The sequence below is a fragment of the Hyla sarda genome, chromosome 3 (assembly GCF_029499605.1).
Source record: "Hyla sarda isolate aHylSar1 chromosome 3, aHylSar1.hap1, whole genome shotgun sequence".
Lineage (NCBI taxonomy): Eukaryota > Metazoa > Chordata > Amphibia > Anura > Hylidae > Hyla > Hyla sarda.
The window spans coordinates 223,663,352-223,678,461 of record NC_079191.1 but is presented as its reverse complement, the minus strand read 5'-3'; the positions used below and the strand labels follow the sequence as shown (position 1 = coordinate 223,678,461).

The following is a 15,110-nucleotide window of genomic DNA, read 5'->3' as shown; positions in this document are numbered from 1 at the left end:
GCTCCCTGACTCACAACTACAACTCCCAGCATGTCCTTACTGTAAGGGCATGCTGGGAGTTGTAGTCGTGCGGCATGGGAGATGTGCGGGTGACAATAAATGTATTAACCTATTTTTCCTTTTAAATCCGTGTATCCTGTGGACTACTTCGGATTCGGTGGACTGCATCGATGACCAGCGTTTTTTTTGTTTTATGTTAATAAAATGGTTAAACGTGTTGTGTTTTGTTTTAATTTACTTGACAGGCTTAGTAGTGGAAGCTGTCTTATAGACTGAATCCATTACTAATCCTGGGCTTAGCGTTAGCCACAGAAACAGCTAGCGCTAATCCCCAATTATTATCCCGATACCCACCGCCACAGGGGGGCTGGGAAGAGCCGATACCAACAGGCCCGGAGCGTCAAAAATGGCGCTCCTGGGCCAAGGCAATAACAGGCTGGCGTTATTTAGGCTGGGGAGGGCCAGTAACAATGGTCCTTGCCCACCCTGGTAATGTCAGGCTGTTGCTGCTTGGTTGGTATTTGGCGGAAAATAAAAATGGGGGAACCCTATATATTTTTTTTTTGTATAAATAATATTTAAAAAAAAACAAAAATCACAAAGTATAAGGTTACCCCTATTTTTATTCTCAGCCAAATGCCAACCAAGCAGCAACAGCGTGACGTTACCAGGGTGGGCTAGGACCATTGTTACTGGCCCTCCCCAGCCTAAATAACGCCAGCCTCTTACCACCTAGGCCCAGGAGTACCATCTTTGATGCTCCAGGCCTGTTGGTATCGGCTGCTCCCGACACCCCTGTGGCGGTGAGTACCGGGGTGATAATTGGGGGTTAGCACTAGCTGTTTTTGTGGCTAATGCTAAGCCCAGCTTAGTAATGGACTCCACCTATTAGACAGCCTCCATTACTAAGCCTGTTTTATTAACATAAAACAATGCTGGTCACTGTACTCCTCTGAATCTAAAGTAATCAACAGGATACACGGATCTGAAATGAGAAGAAAGAAAATGAGTTAGTACATTTAGGGGGAAAAAAGTGGTAAAAATGTCTTACTAAACATATATATATATATATATAATGTTTTTAATAAACATATATATGTATATATATATATATATATCACTTTTTTTTTTTCAAACCTGCAAATTGGTGTTCTGAAGTCATTTATTGTTTTTTGCTTGTGTGCTAAAAAAAAAAAAGGTATTCAAAAGTGATTTGTTTTTTGCTTATGTGAGCCAAATTTATCAACCACCTGTGATAGTATAATAGATGTCATACATAAGCAAAACTAAAGCAAAAAATAAAATAAAAATGCCTACCGAACTCGCTTACCAAAGCAGCGATGATGAATGTCCCCGTATGAATTTAGAAAGGGCAATATTATTAGAAAATAATTCCCTACACATGGTCCTACTATATAGTTGTCAGCTCTTTTTTTGTTTTCATTTTGTATATAGTGGACTGCCTGAACTGACCTACACATATAATGCTGCACACCAAAAGAAATTATGAAAGATACCATTTATCATACAAAAAGTTCCTTTATTGCACATATAAGAAAAAGAGATATGGGTAAAGACATTTAAAAACAATTGAAATGATAAGAAATGTGGACGGAAAAATGTAATCCTACTTCGTCCTCCCCGTGCTGGGTGAATAATCCCCAATAAGGAGAGAGGAATCCTAGCCAAAGAAACATATATATATATATATGTATATCAATCTGCCAATAGAATATCACCATGAACCTCAATGCCACAGAAGTGGTACACGGAGGCTTCCTCAGGAGGCGGAACGCGTGGAGTCTGCTGCCCCCCGTGCTTGGATGAGGACACCCTAGCCACATACATTGACCAGTTAGCTATCGCTATACATCTCCTTGAGCCACATGCACCTTATACTGATGAGTATCTCTAGGGATTTCTGATTGTGCACTTTACTTCATATTTATGGTATTTATTGTGTCTTCTAGGAGCATTGGTTAAGGCATTGTATTCTGTTTTGTCACCTGTATATATTTTTGGTAAACTTACACACCAGTATATTTGTACCACTTGTGTGGCATTGAGGTTCATGGTCATATTCTATTGGCAAATTGATATACATATATATATTTCTTTGGCTAGGATTCCTCTCTCCTTATTGGGGATTATTCACCCAGCACGGGTGGACGAAGTAGGATTACATTCCTCTGTCCAGATTTCTTATCATTTAAATTGTTTTTAAATGTCTTTACCAATATCTCTTTTTCTTATATGTGCAATAAAGGAACTTTTTGTATGATACATGGTATCTTTGGTGTGCAGTATTATAGTTGTTAGCTCTTTTCTTTTCTTGATTTCATATGTGTATCATAGCAACCAGCTCGTACCCAATGGTATACCTATTTAGGTGGTGCCCATTCTTGTCTTAGTTATCCACTATATACAATATACACTGATTAGTGGCGCTCTTATATAGAATAGTACAAATGGTGGCACTGTCTTAACTAATCCACTAGATAAAAAATTCACATTTATATTAATACTCTTTATTTAACATTTAGGTTGTGATAAATATAGAATTCACAAAATAAAAGCCACACATCTCATTTCTACTCTAGTCCGTATGGTTTGTTTTCCTCATGTAAATTTACATCAAGTTCAGATTTCTTTTAACCTGACTGTAAAATGCAGTCTTCCCCACTTGACTGGATAGCCCTTTGATGAGATGAGGTTGCTGGCTACAAACAATGACAGCTAACATAGGTTATAAGCGAAAAAACCATTCGGTCTGATCATTGCTGTTCTGCAAAATTGTTGACGTTCAATCACTCGAAAATACCGAAATGAACTTGGAAAGAAGAGAGGACCGGCGTTAGAAATGAAGCTTGTCCACTGAGTCATAACACTGGGCTTCAATAAGGAAATTGTCCTACTGATTGCCACTCAGCCTCAGTGATTGACACATACTGCACACATACTGTACATATCTCTTCAAAAATGGCAAATGCATCTTTACTGTTTAATCAAGCGAGTTGTTATTATTTGTATTGCCTACTACTGTTATTGTGCCAATATTTATATTTAACGCATGTTGTATCTACAGATCTTTTTACATCACCGAACAATGGGTTTGACCATGGGCGTCTGCATGGAATTTGTAAGTTCTGCCTGTCTTTCTTTCTTGCTGTCCTGTTATTGTCCTTCACCCCCAAAAATAGGTTTATTTGCTTCCTATGAAACTAGCCTTAGACTATGTTCACACCCAGGCCCGGAAATATTAAACTGTGTGAGAGAAAAAAAAGAGTGATTTTCCCACAGCAACCAACCGCAGCTAAGCTAATGAGGTCTGGTAAAATGAAAGCTGAGCTGTGATTGGTTGCTGTGGGAAAATCACTCCACTTTTTCTCTCACACAGTTTGATAAATCTGGGCCATAGTATTTTGGTTGGCATTTTTAACAGAAACCACGAATGAAACAAACACAGAGAAAAACTATAATGGAAAAATTTGCACCCTTTTCAGTGTTGGTTCCACTCCTAGTATTTTGCTCAGTATTTTTAACCAAAGTCATGTGCAGCCTTAGGGTATATTATCATGTGCCAGAATGCTCAACATTTGTGCTTTGCAAATCTGTGCACATCTTACAATGAATGGATGTAGTTTTGTGGTTTTGACCAGTCAACTTACTCAGGTGAAACAAATACTTTTAAAGGGAAACTGGCGTCAGGCTAACCCGCACTTAACCCTATACATTGGGTTATAGTGTGAGTGGATTAAAATGAGATCTATAATAAAATGAGAGAGACCCTTTATTAGCAAGCATTGCTAATATATTAATCGCTGACTTTGAGCAATGAATTTGCGCAATACCTATTTTACTGCAGTTTTTTGTTTTCATTTTACTGTTTGTGAACCTAGCCTTAGTGTATATATGATATGGTAATTAAACTATGGACCCATTGGGTTCAGAAACTGATGAGAATATCTCCACAGCACTGAAGAATATGTAGGAAAGACATATATAGATTTTACCTGTATACACGCTAAAGGTTCATTTGTCCAAATTGAGTAACCACCAACCAAGTAAATTCTTCCATTGTGAACAGCAACTCCAGACTCATTTTGCCCTTAGGAAAAAATGAATAATAATTAAATAAATTTAAAAAAATTACAAATTTTAAAAAATACATATTTTGCTTTACAAACCACGTTAGCCAATCCTTTTTTTTAATAGATGTTTTTATGAGATCAACGTTGAGACTTGTATGCTGGTGTCACACACAGCAGTTTTTTTGTTTTTTTTGGGGGGAAAAGCCAAAGCCAGAAGTGAACTGTAAAGCTATGGAAAATATATAGGAAGGACTTATACTTCTCCTTTGTGTTAGATCCACTCCTGGCTGTTGCTAAAAACTGCAATGGCAGTTTTATTAAAAACTGCTGTGTGTGCTGTATCTGTGGGTACTCCCCTGGAAAACATTTTTTTTTAAATCAACTGGTGCCAGAAAGTTAAACAGAGTTGTAAATTACTTCTATTAAAAACTCTTAACCCTTCCAGTACTTATCTGAGGCTGTGCTTCACAGGCTCAGTTCTTTTCTTTTTGAATCTCCTTTCTGTCTGACCACTGTGCTCTCTGCTGACACCTCTGTCCATTTTAGGAACTGTCTGGAGCAGGAGAGGTTTGTTATGGGGATTTGCTCCTCCTCTGGACAGTTCCAGACATATGGACAGAGGTGTCAGACAGAAAGGAAATTCAAAAAGAAAAGAACTTCCTCTGGAACATACATCAGACAATAGGTACTGGAAGGATTAAGATTTTTAAATAGAAGTATTTTAAATGTACAAATCGGCACCAGTTGATTTAAAAACAAATGTTTTCCAGTGGAGTACAACTTTAAAGGGAAACTGACAGCAGGTCACCCACACTAACCTTAGTATACAGGTAGATAGTGCAGGTGATGCTGATTTAAACGCTTCTTACCAGGTGAAAATCAGTGTTGCTAATATGATTTTTACTTAACTGCACTGGGAGATGGCTGCTGCTGTATGTGCAATGCTTTCTTCTGCCCACTCTGGCTGATAGTAGCCCCTTCACGTACTTGGTGAGAAAGAAGAAATTAATACTTATGAAAAGGGGTTGAAGAAAGCTTTCCACATATAGCAGCAACCTGCCTCCAGTGAAGTTAAAGGAGTGGAAATTTTTTTTTTTTTTCAAATCAATTGGTGCCAGAAATTTTAACAGATTTGTAAATTACTTCAAATAAAAACATCTTAATCCCTCCAGTCCTTAGCTGCGGCATCGTCCACAGGAAGATCTTTTCTTTGTGAATTTCTTTTCTGTCTGACCACAGTGCTCTCTGCTGACACCTCTTTCCATGTCAGGAACTTGTCCAGAGCAGGAGAGGTTTGCTATGGGGATTTGCTCCTACTCTGGACAGTTTCTCACACAGACAGAGGTGTCAGCAGAGAGTACTGTGGTCAGACAGAAAGGAACAACTCAACTTCCTCTGTAGTATACATCAGCTGATAAGTACTAGAAGTATTAAGAATTTTTAATAGAAGTAATTTACAAATCTGTTTAACTTTCAGGGAGAACTTTCTCCTTGCTGCCCGGGCTCCTTTCCTGACACTCAACGTATCACCGGAAAAGGCAGGGTATTACTGCGGCTGGCAATACGCTGACTACAGTGTGATGGTCTGGAAGAAACAAGGAGACCAGGACCGGAGGACCAAAGGGCTATAGCGGCGCAACGGGGAAACAGAGGAGGGTGAGCTAATGTTTGTTTTGTTTTTTTGCAGCCCGGGTATAATAAGATGAAAAAAAATGTGCACAATAGTACTCCTTGTAGTCAATGGTTAGCAAAATCAGCTACATAATTTGCTGCCCATTGACCTCAAAGGAAAATATGCAGCAGCAAAATATGGCACATGTGACCCTGCCCTTAAAGGGGATGTGTGTCAACTAGATTTTTTCAGTTTTTTTTTTTTTTTTTTTACATTAAGGTGGCAGCCATATTGCTTTAGCATTTGCAACTAGTAATACAACATGAAGCAAGAAGTTATATTGGTCTAGCCAGGGCAAACCATAAACCAGAGGTTCAACACTAGAACAAAGGACCAAGCATATAGAAACTGCCATGTACAAGTGTAAAATCTATAAAGAAAGACTTGCTATATTCCTAGCTAGAACCTGACCAGCACAAGTGGACATCTTTGGCCAACTTACAGAGAACATATCAAATTATTTACTTATAAAAGTTTAACACCACAACGGAAGGCACAGCCAGGGCTCACAAGGCAAGCCAACCAAGGAAACAAGTAGGACCAAAAGAGCACTAGACACAGGGAGACAAAGGAAAAAGGTAATAGATGGGATCAAGAATGATAGTGAGACCAATATAGACCCCCCAGGGTTCTCATATACGATAAGTTCTTCCTTTATTTTTTCCATTCCTTATGAATACACTTCTGGCTTTGGCTGAAAACTGCATTGTCAGTATTCTAAGTCAGTGGAAACCTAGCCTAAGTGGTCAGAAAAATTAAAATTTCAAACATTATCAGGGACCTACCAGGGGACAGGGAGAGTGAGCCCTAAACTGACCCTAAAACCACTCTTCCTGCCTACTTGCCCATCCACCCTAAATAGTGGATCGACAACTGGGCGCCGGTCCCTCCCTAAGCTAAAGTGCAGTGGCCTTAAAAACACCCACAAATATATAGTTGGTCACAAACCAGAAACATAACAGGAACATAGAACTCTATTATAACTGGACTCAGATAACAAACACAAAACAGGTTAAGTTCAGAGGACACTATAGACCAATGGTAAAGCACAGAGGAAAACACTAGCTAAGTGATCATGTACTCTATGATCAGTGCATGTACAAAAACTCCAAGGATCTGAAATCACGAACTAATAAACAAATAGAGTTAAAAACATCAGACATCAGCCTGTGCTAGCATTTCTCCTGCGGTGTTGCTATCAGTGTGTGAAGAGTGGGAGAAGAGGGTTGCATTGACAATCCAACACAATGGGCAGCACATTGAAGACATTTTATAAGTGGTCAGAAACTTGTAAATATCTCATGAAAGAATAAAGTTACATTAAAACCAAGCACATCATTGTTTTTCTTGTGAAATTCCCAATAAGTTTGATGTGTTGCATGACCCTCTTCCTATTCAAAAAACTAAAGTTGGATTCAAAATGGCCGACTTCAAAATGGCCGCCATGGTCACCACCCATCTTGAAAAGTTCCCCCCTCACATATACTAATGTGCCACAAACAGGAAGTTAATATCACCAACCATTCCCATTTTATTAAGGTGTATCCATATAAATGGCCCACCCTGTAGATTAAAAGCTCAAACAAGGAGTGTTTCACCAAAAGCTCCATAGCAGCATGTCAAGCAGCAAGACAGGAAGTCAAGATGTCAATCACCAGCTCAGAAACTAGATTGAGCTGATCTTAAGTAGCCACACCCTGAGAGCTATTGGATAGAAAGCCAAAGGCTTTAACTATTCCCTGACCGGGAAACATAAAACTGTTAAAACACAACCAAATCCAATAGCTGTGTGTGAACACAGATCAAGACAGACATGACACATTTTCTAAATTTTTAACAAAAAACTTTAATTAAACGATAGGTTATTTTCCAATGACACATTCCGTGTAAGCACCACCTTAAAGAAGGAAGTTGAGCAGCAGCACAGGCATCAGAACAGGATTGGATAAGTAAAGAAATGTGCACATTTTTTTTACATGTTATACCTACGGGAAGATGAATAATGAGGTTTTATTGTGTATTGGAATATTTTTTACATTTTGCCAAATAACCCCTTAATGTCTGGTATGTCACAGTAATATGTGTAGACTCAGATTATCACTGACAAACACCCACCTGTAAGTAAGTTGAAGTTGCAGCGTGTCCACTGGTCCGTGTCAATATTGTAAGAATCTATGTGTCGTACTAAAATCCGATCATTGTTGTAGTCTAAATCATTTCCACCCAGGACATAAAGCTTCCTCTGGACTGCTGCCATGGCATGGTAAACTCTTCTCTGCAGCATAGGGCTGCGACTAATCCACTTATTCTGGAAAATACAAATTAGCAATTGCTTTGGCATCCTGCAGTGGTTACAGATATAAGATTTATTCCGTTTTTAACTTTTGCTTTGTCATGAATTTCCTAAAAACCAAGTAACATTTAGTCTGTCTACAGTATGGTGATTTACAAAAAGAAATGCCATGTGTGTTTATTTTCATGTATGAATATATGTTGGTGTGTGTATAACAGTTCTAAGCTATATTAGTGAATGGAAACAGTAATTGGCAATTTTTTTACTGTACATGTGTGCATATAATTGTGTGCATAGTTATTGTTCTAACACATGTTTAGCCCAGATGAGCAGTATTAGTGAATAAGAATTAATATATTCTGAATATTTTACCCATTATATATACTGCATATTTTACCTTGTAATTTTAAACATGCTTCAGATTTCTGAAATTACAGCTCCATATTTCTTGCTTTAGGTGCAGCATTTTCCCCAACTGACTTAAATAATTATTTGGTATTTTTTGTGGCTTAAATTAACGGTACTCAAGAAAAATAAATTTTTTATTTGTTTCATTATTTATTAACCAAATATAAAGTTTTATGTCTGTTAAATTGTGCCTTTAGGGTATGGTCACACGTGTCGTATTTTGCTGCTCATTTGCTGCTGCGTATTTACCTACCCATTGAAGGCAATGGGTAGGAAAAAACACAGCAGCAAATACGGCACATGTGACACTAACCTTATGCTAAACCAACATAGTACACACAACCCTATTTACAAAGTTGCTTCAGTAGTAGCTTGTGATGCCATCTGCGTAATATGGTAACCAATCATCAAGGAGTAAGTAGTTTATATTTGCTGATTAAATGAAACTTGTCATCAGATTTTACCATATATAATGTGTGGCATTATATATGGTAAAATCTCTATCATCACCAAGCCTGTGAGACGTTCCTGCCAACAGCAATGATGAGGATATGCAGTTTGAAAAGGTGTACTCTGCCGGCCTGTAAGTGTGCCCCAAGACAGGAAGCCATCCTCTGCTAGTCCCGTCTGCTCTGGCTGTAACCACGCCCACTAAGCATAATTGACAGCCCACGTCACCACTCTTCTCCCTAAGCAGACCGAGCAGAGCGATGACGTGGGTTGTGCCGGGCTGTCAATCATGATGAGTGGGAGTGATTACAGCCCAAGCAGACAGGACTAGAAAAGGATGGCTTTCCATTATCCACCCAAGGGACTACATATGGGCAGGTGGAGCACACCTTTCAAACTGCATATCCTTCTGCCTGCAGGAAGGTCTTACTGGCATGGCGAAGAAGAGGAATTTACCATACATGCATTATATATAGTAAAATCTAATCACAGGTTCCCTTTAAGGGTATGTTCACATGTTCAGGATCCTGCGCAGATTTGATGCACAGGATTTGTAACTGCCAATTAGAAGTTGTGCTCAGTCATTTAGTTTGCATTGAAATCTGCAGCAGAAAATCTTGTGCATCAAATCCTGCGCATTAAATCTGCATACGTGTGAACGTACCCTAAAAGTTCTGAAGTCTTCAACCTTGATAAAAGTTTGTTCTGGTTCGAAATATTGGAATTAGCAATGTTTTCATCCAGAAAATCTGAGGGAGGCCGATGCTGACCAAATCAGTCGGCACTAAAATTGCGTGAACATTTAGACAGCAATGTATTCTGCTCAGATTCTGCTAAAGAAATGAGCGAGATAATTTTTTTGCCAGAAAATTTCTGTCACCGCTGAGAAATTTACAGCAATGGGATTCTGCTGCGTCAGAATTTCCATACGTAATTACTCTCTGAAATTCCTTAGTATGAACCCTGCCTTACTGTGTATTTTCTACTAATAAAAATTAATCCAAGGATGTTTAAGCAGCAAAATATGGCACACTGATTCCTCTATATGTTCTATGTATTCAATTACTAAAGTGTTCAGGCCTCGCATGTTCAACGTGGTATGTTTTTTTGTATTTTTCTAACCGTTGAGTTAAAGGGGTACTCCGGCCCAAAGACAGCTTATCTCCTATCCAAAGGATAGGGGATAAGATGTCTGATCGCGGGGGTCCCTCCACTTGGGACCCCTGCAATCTCACATGCAGCACCCACCTGTGGGAGCTGCACGCAGCGCTGCAGCCTCTGAGTCTGCGGGGTTCTGACTACGGAATGGAGTATTATGACATCTTGACTCCGCCCCATGTGACGTCACACTCCGCCCCTGCAATGCAAGTCTATGGGAGGGGGCGAGGCCCCCGCGATCAGACATCTTATACCATATTCGTTGGATAGAGTATAAGATGACTTAAAGCCGGAGTACCCCTTTAAGCCCCCAGCCACATGGTACTATTCAAATGTTTGTCCACTTATAAATAGAGTCATATGCTGTGGTACTTACAGTAGGGTTTAGTTTCAAAATGTAGTTGATTAGTAACGACTTCCTCCTTTTTGTGATCCAGCAGCACAGGTACCTGTGCTGAACACTGCTAACCATCTATATCCAGCAAGAAGCCTCAATGTGCTGCTTCTGTTATATCAAAATGAGATTTGCAGCAGAAAGCTCTTCCTGGTTGCAGATACCTTGGGAAAGAGAGCACAGGGCTCTGGATGTTCTAAAACTTTACACTCAGTTACAGGAGTGTACAGTATGTGTATCTGTGCTGCTACAGCTTAGAAAGGAGGTAAACTATCAGCTCATCAAGTGATCAGGTTACATGCTGCCCACAGAAGTCTATGGAGAGGGAAGGGGTGGAGGAATTAACTGCAGAGAAAGACACACAGGCTGCAGCAACTTTTAACACCTTACATTGCTTCTTACTGCTCTATAATGTAATTCACATTGATGCTGCATATAAGGATGTGCTTTAAAGAGATGGGGGGGGGGGGGCAGGCAGGATCCCCTCTTCTATATGTATGGAAGACCTCAGGGCTCAAGGACAGCTGAAAAAATTAGATGGAGTCTGCCCAGCAGAAATATAGAGAAATCGCCATATACAGGTTATATCATAGTCATGTATACTCATATAATAGCTTATCCTTGAAATAAGCTGAAAGGTTAGTGACCATTATTCGCATATGATTTTTCATATATAATTGGAGATATATTTGTAAAAGCAAGAAAATCAACTTGCTTTGTTTTGGTATTTAAATTTTTTGTGTACATATGGTATTTAGGCTGGAAAATGCTCCCGGTTTAGATAAAAGGCAAGTACTATACAGATTAATATAGTGGCAATTGACCCATTGTCATTATAAAAGTTTTTTTTTCTTTTTAGGGGACTGCCTTATTGGGTAGCTTTTCCATACAGTAAAAAAATGCATACCACTCAAAGTTTGTCACTTTTATATGCATTAAAAGTATTTCCCAATATACTGTATACCCTAAGTGCGCACAAAAATATGTATATTTTTTATATGTAATTATCTACAACAAAAAACTGGCATCCACCTTTTTATTTACAATAAAAGTACATGAAAATGTTAATGTACTGTAAAATCTTCCTTAATACCTCCATGTGTCCTTTTAATATCCATATGAGCGGTAAATGACTTGCATATCAAATAATCTCTCCGCATATTAATGACATGAATATCTTGCTGGTTTATCCTGCGTTAAGTAACGAAGAATCGGAAAGTACCATTGTATCTTACATCGTTAGCAGGAAAGTCCCATGGCAGGGAGATAAAATGCCATCTGATTTGCAAAGTATTCTTCTGTCCCCTGATTACAGCATTCTTTTTCTCCACTGCAATGCCTGCCAGGTGAAGCACTACACAAGCAGCGAGGCACAGGGGTTTGAGCAAGGTCACAGCTAAAACGGCAGTGTTTGAATACTAATCAGTGATAGGGGAGCAGAGGTCACCGCAGCCTGTCTGCTAGCAGGTAGCTCTGTGCTCGGTGGCAGATGGCAGTCATTATTGACTCTCCACAAAGGCCTTGCTTAAAGCCGTGCCCCAGTGCTCAGTGATAGAGTAATTGAGATTCAGAGCGGGTGCAAGCAGATGTGGTTTGCCAGAGCCCACCGTAAACAATATGCCAGCAGAATGTAAAAAAAAAACGAGGCTGTGTGCGCAAACATGAAGCCTTCCTCATTTAAAAAAAAGTTTCAATTATTAACTGTCTATGTGCTCGGAATAGCATACCATACAATTAACAGAGGAAACAGACATAGCTGTGGTGTTCCCTTTGTAAATTTAAAGAAGTGAGCATGCATTCATAATACTGAGAGCAATAAAAATATATCATAAAAGCACGATATGGCAGGAATGAATAAAAAAAATTCACACTGTGTCAGGTTTACTGTATTGTGTTTAACTACCAGGAAAAAAACATTCAGAAAATGCATGTTAGGTTATATGTAGGATTCTTGTGTTCTTTGTTGTATTTTGGTGTGTTTGTCATTTACAAAATGTGATTGAGTTGTTTTCTTCCCTCTTAGCCAGTTAGAAGTAAAATATATACAAAACATAATAATTTATTTTATATATATATATGCTGTATATGTATTTTTGTAGTTGTCGATTGTAAACTTATATTTTTCATTCAATGAAATAATAGACATCTTAGAGATGCTGCTCACCTGTATTGGATCATACACCATTAGTCTGTTCTGGTATTGTGCTGTGTTTGTCACCCCACCTGAAATGACAATCGTTCGCAACATATTTAGGAATTTAAGATCACCAATACACTATTCAAAGAAATATTCAACTATACATATTCATGTTTTTTTTTTTTGGTTGCATTGGTAGCTATGATAAAATTATGAACCATAGCAAGTCTTACATGCTATCTAGAAGACAGTATAATGCAATGTTTGTTAGGTCTTAATGTTAAAGACACATAGCCCATAGCACCTTATAACATTTAGGAAGCCAAATGCATCACTGGAACTGTAAAGATAGATGGTTGAACACATAAACCACTGTTGGGGCCATTGGTATATTTCAATTCATATAAAGGATGGACAAAAAAAATTACTATTTTTACACACCTGCCTCTTTTTAAAGGAAATCTGTCATCAGAATCACCCGCACTAAACCTGTTACACAGGCTTGTAGTGCGGGTGATCCTGATTAAAACGCTCCTTACCTGGTTAAAAATGGTTCAGCGCTTCTTCAGATGTCTTTATTTTTAGTTTTCTGTTATTCCCTGGCTTGGGACTCAGAGGGAGGTGTTATCATCTGGGACTCGGCCACACGTCATTCTAGCTGGGCGGAGCTGCCGCCCGGCTCATGAATATTCATGACCTTATCCTCATGCACCAGACCTAGAAAAAGGAGTTAGATTACGAGGATAAGTTCATGAATATTCATGAGCCGGGCGGCCGCTCCGCCCAGCTAGAATGACGTGTGGCCGAGTCCTAGATGATCACACCTCCCACTGAGTCCCAAGCCAGGGAATAACAGAAAACTAAAAATAAAGATATCTGAAGAACCGCTGAACCATTTTTAACCAGGTAAGGAGCGTTTTAATCAGGATCACCCGCATTACAAGCCTGTGTAACAGGTTTAGTGGGGGTGATTCTAATGACAGATTTCCTTTAAGCAGTCACAGTGTAAAATTTGTCTATTTGTTTTAGAGGCATGATGGGGGAGAATTATCAAAACCTATCCAGAGGAAAAGTTGTCCAGTTGCCCATACAAACGAATCAGCTTGCTTTTTTCATTTTTAACAAGGCCTCTGCAAAATGAAAGAAGCAATCTGATTGGTTGCTATGGGCAACTCAGCAAATTTTCCTCTGGACAGGTTTTGATGAATCTCCCCTGATATGTCAGACCTAACAGAATTCCAAAGGTAAATGGTGGTCGATGTGCATCTGGTAGGGATGTATGTTGCCGAGTTGAAGCTGTGTCGAGGTCTATTGTTTCTCTGAATATCTGCAGACAGAAGTAGCTGTGGTCAAAAGTCAAAGCTTGATGTGAGGGAGATAAGAACACTCCATTGAACTGTAGCTAAAAACACAGCAGTTGAATGCAAGTTTAAGGGCACAAGTATTGGTGAAAACCATCAGACATGAACTGCACAAAGATGATCTCCATGACAGAGCTGTAATAGCCAAACCTTTGTTGAAAATACAAAACATTAAACAGCATACTCAGTGGTGGAAAGAGCACAAAAGATAAACACTGGTCTCATGAAAACATGTCATACTGTCTAGGTTTAGTTTCCCCAGTTTTTTTTTCACTTCTAGTCGTATTCATGTCTGGAGATCACCAGATGAAGCCTTCAATATTTACTGCCTTAGGAATCTGGCAGCTGTAATTTTATAAGCCTGAAAACTACATGACATCATCTGCAGGAAAGGTACAGTTTGCTTTTATACCCTAAGAGCTGGCAGAGTTCTTTTAAATTCTCTGTCAAGCATGTCGGGAGTTCACATATGGTTTTGGGTGGGAAATCATGGCACTCTTCGGTCTGATAGTTGTCCTTGATAGTAAAGTGACAGCCCAGAAGGATATGGATATTCTAAGGGACCAACACTATTCCATAGTCCAGAATTTGCTTTCAGATGGTGATGCAATCTTCTAGGATGACTATGCTCCTATCCACACTCCTAAGAGCAAGGGGTCATTGTTCAAGTAGCATGAAGAGAAGTATCTTCCATGGGCAGCCCATGTGTGGGGCGTTCTTTAGAACAAGGTTAGCAGTAGATTCCCATCTCTGCCAACGAATTAGCATCTATAGTTGAAGAACAGATCAAAGTTTACATAAATGTTGTTTTTGTTTTGCATTTGTCTATTCTGCAACATATTTCATCTGTATCATTGCGTTCTGGTTATTTTGTGCAACCCCTGTAATAGAAAACAATACATTCTGCTTCTGATTAGTAGATCATATTCTGCTGTTGTCAACATCGGAGTTTCTTATGTCCTCTTGCAGAATGGCATTTTTCTACTGTCTACAGATGTTGCAAAAATTCAGTAAAGGGCAAAAATAAAATGGCAACGATTCATGTGGCAGCTGCTACTGAGTCAGTAAATTTTTGTGATGTACTATACACCTATGTAATTTGATACGTTTACACAACTGCTATTAACAAAGCATTGCCTGACAGGT

The 15,110-nt window shown here is 39.0% G+C and overlaps 1 protein-coding gene across 3 annotated transcripts in view; it reads right to left on the bottom strand.

The window, feature by feature from the left end:
- Positions 1-15,110, bottom strand: part of KLHL32 (kelch like family member 32) — a 244,095-nt gene that overhangs the window by 11,031 nt on the left and 217,954 nt on the right. For all 3 annotated transcript variants that reach the window (XM_056566148.1, XM_056566147.1, XM_056566149.1), the window contains 3 exons: positions 12,631-12,689; positions 7,879-8,071; positions 4,014-4,108 (listed from right to left, as the gene is read on the bottom strand). In XM_056566148.1, the coding sequence (XP_056422123.1) occupies positions 4,014-4,108; positions 7,879-8,071; positions 12,631-12,689 (347 nt within the window). The remainder of the gene's footprint in view (positions 1-4,013; positions 4,109-7,878; positions 8,072-12,630; positions 12,690-15,110) is intronic.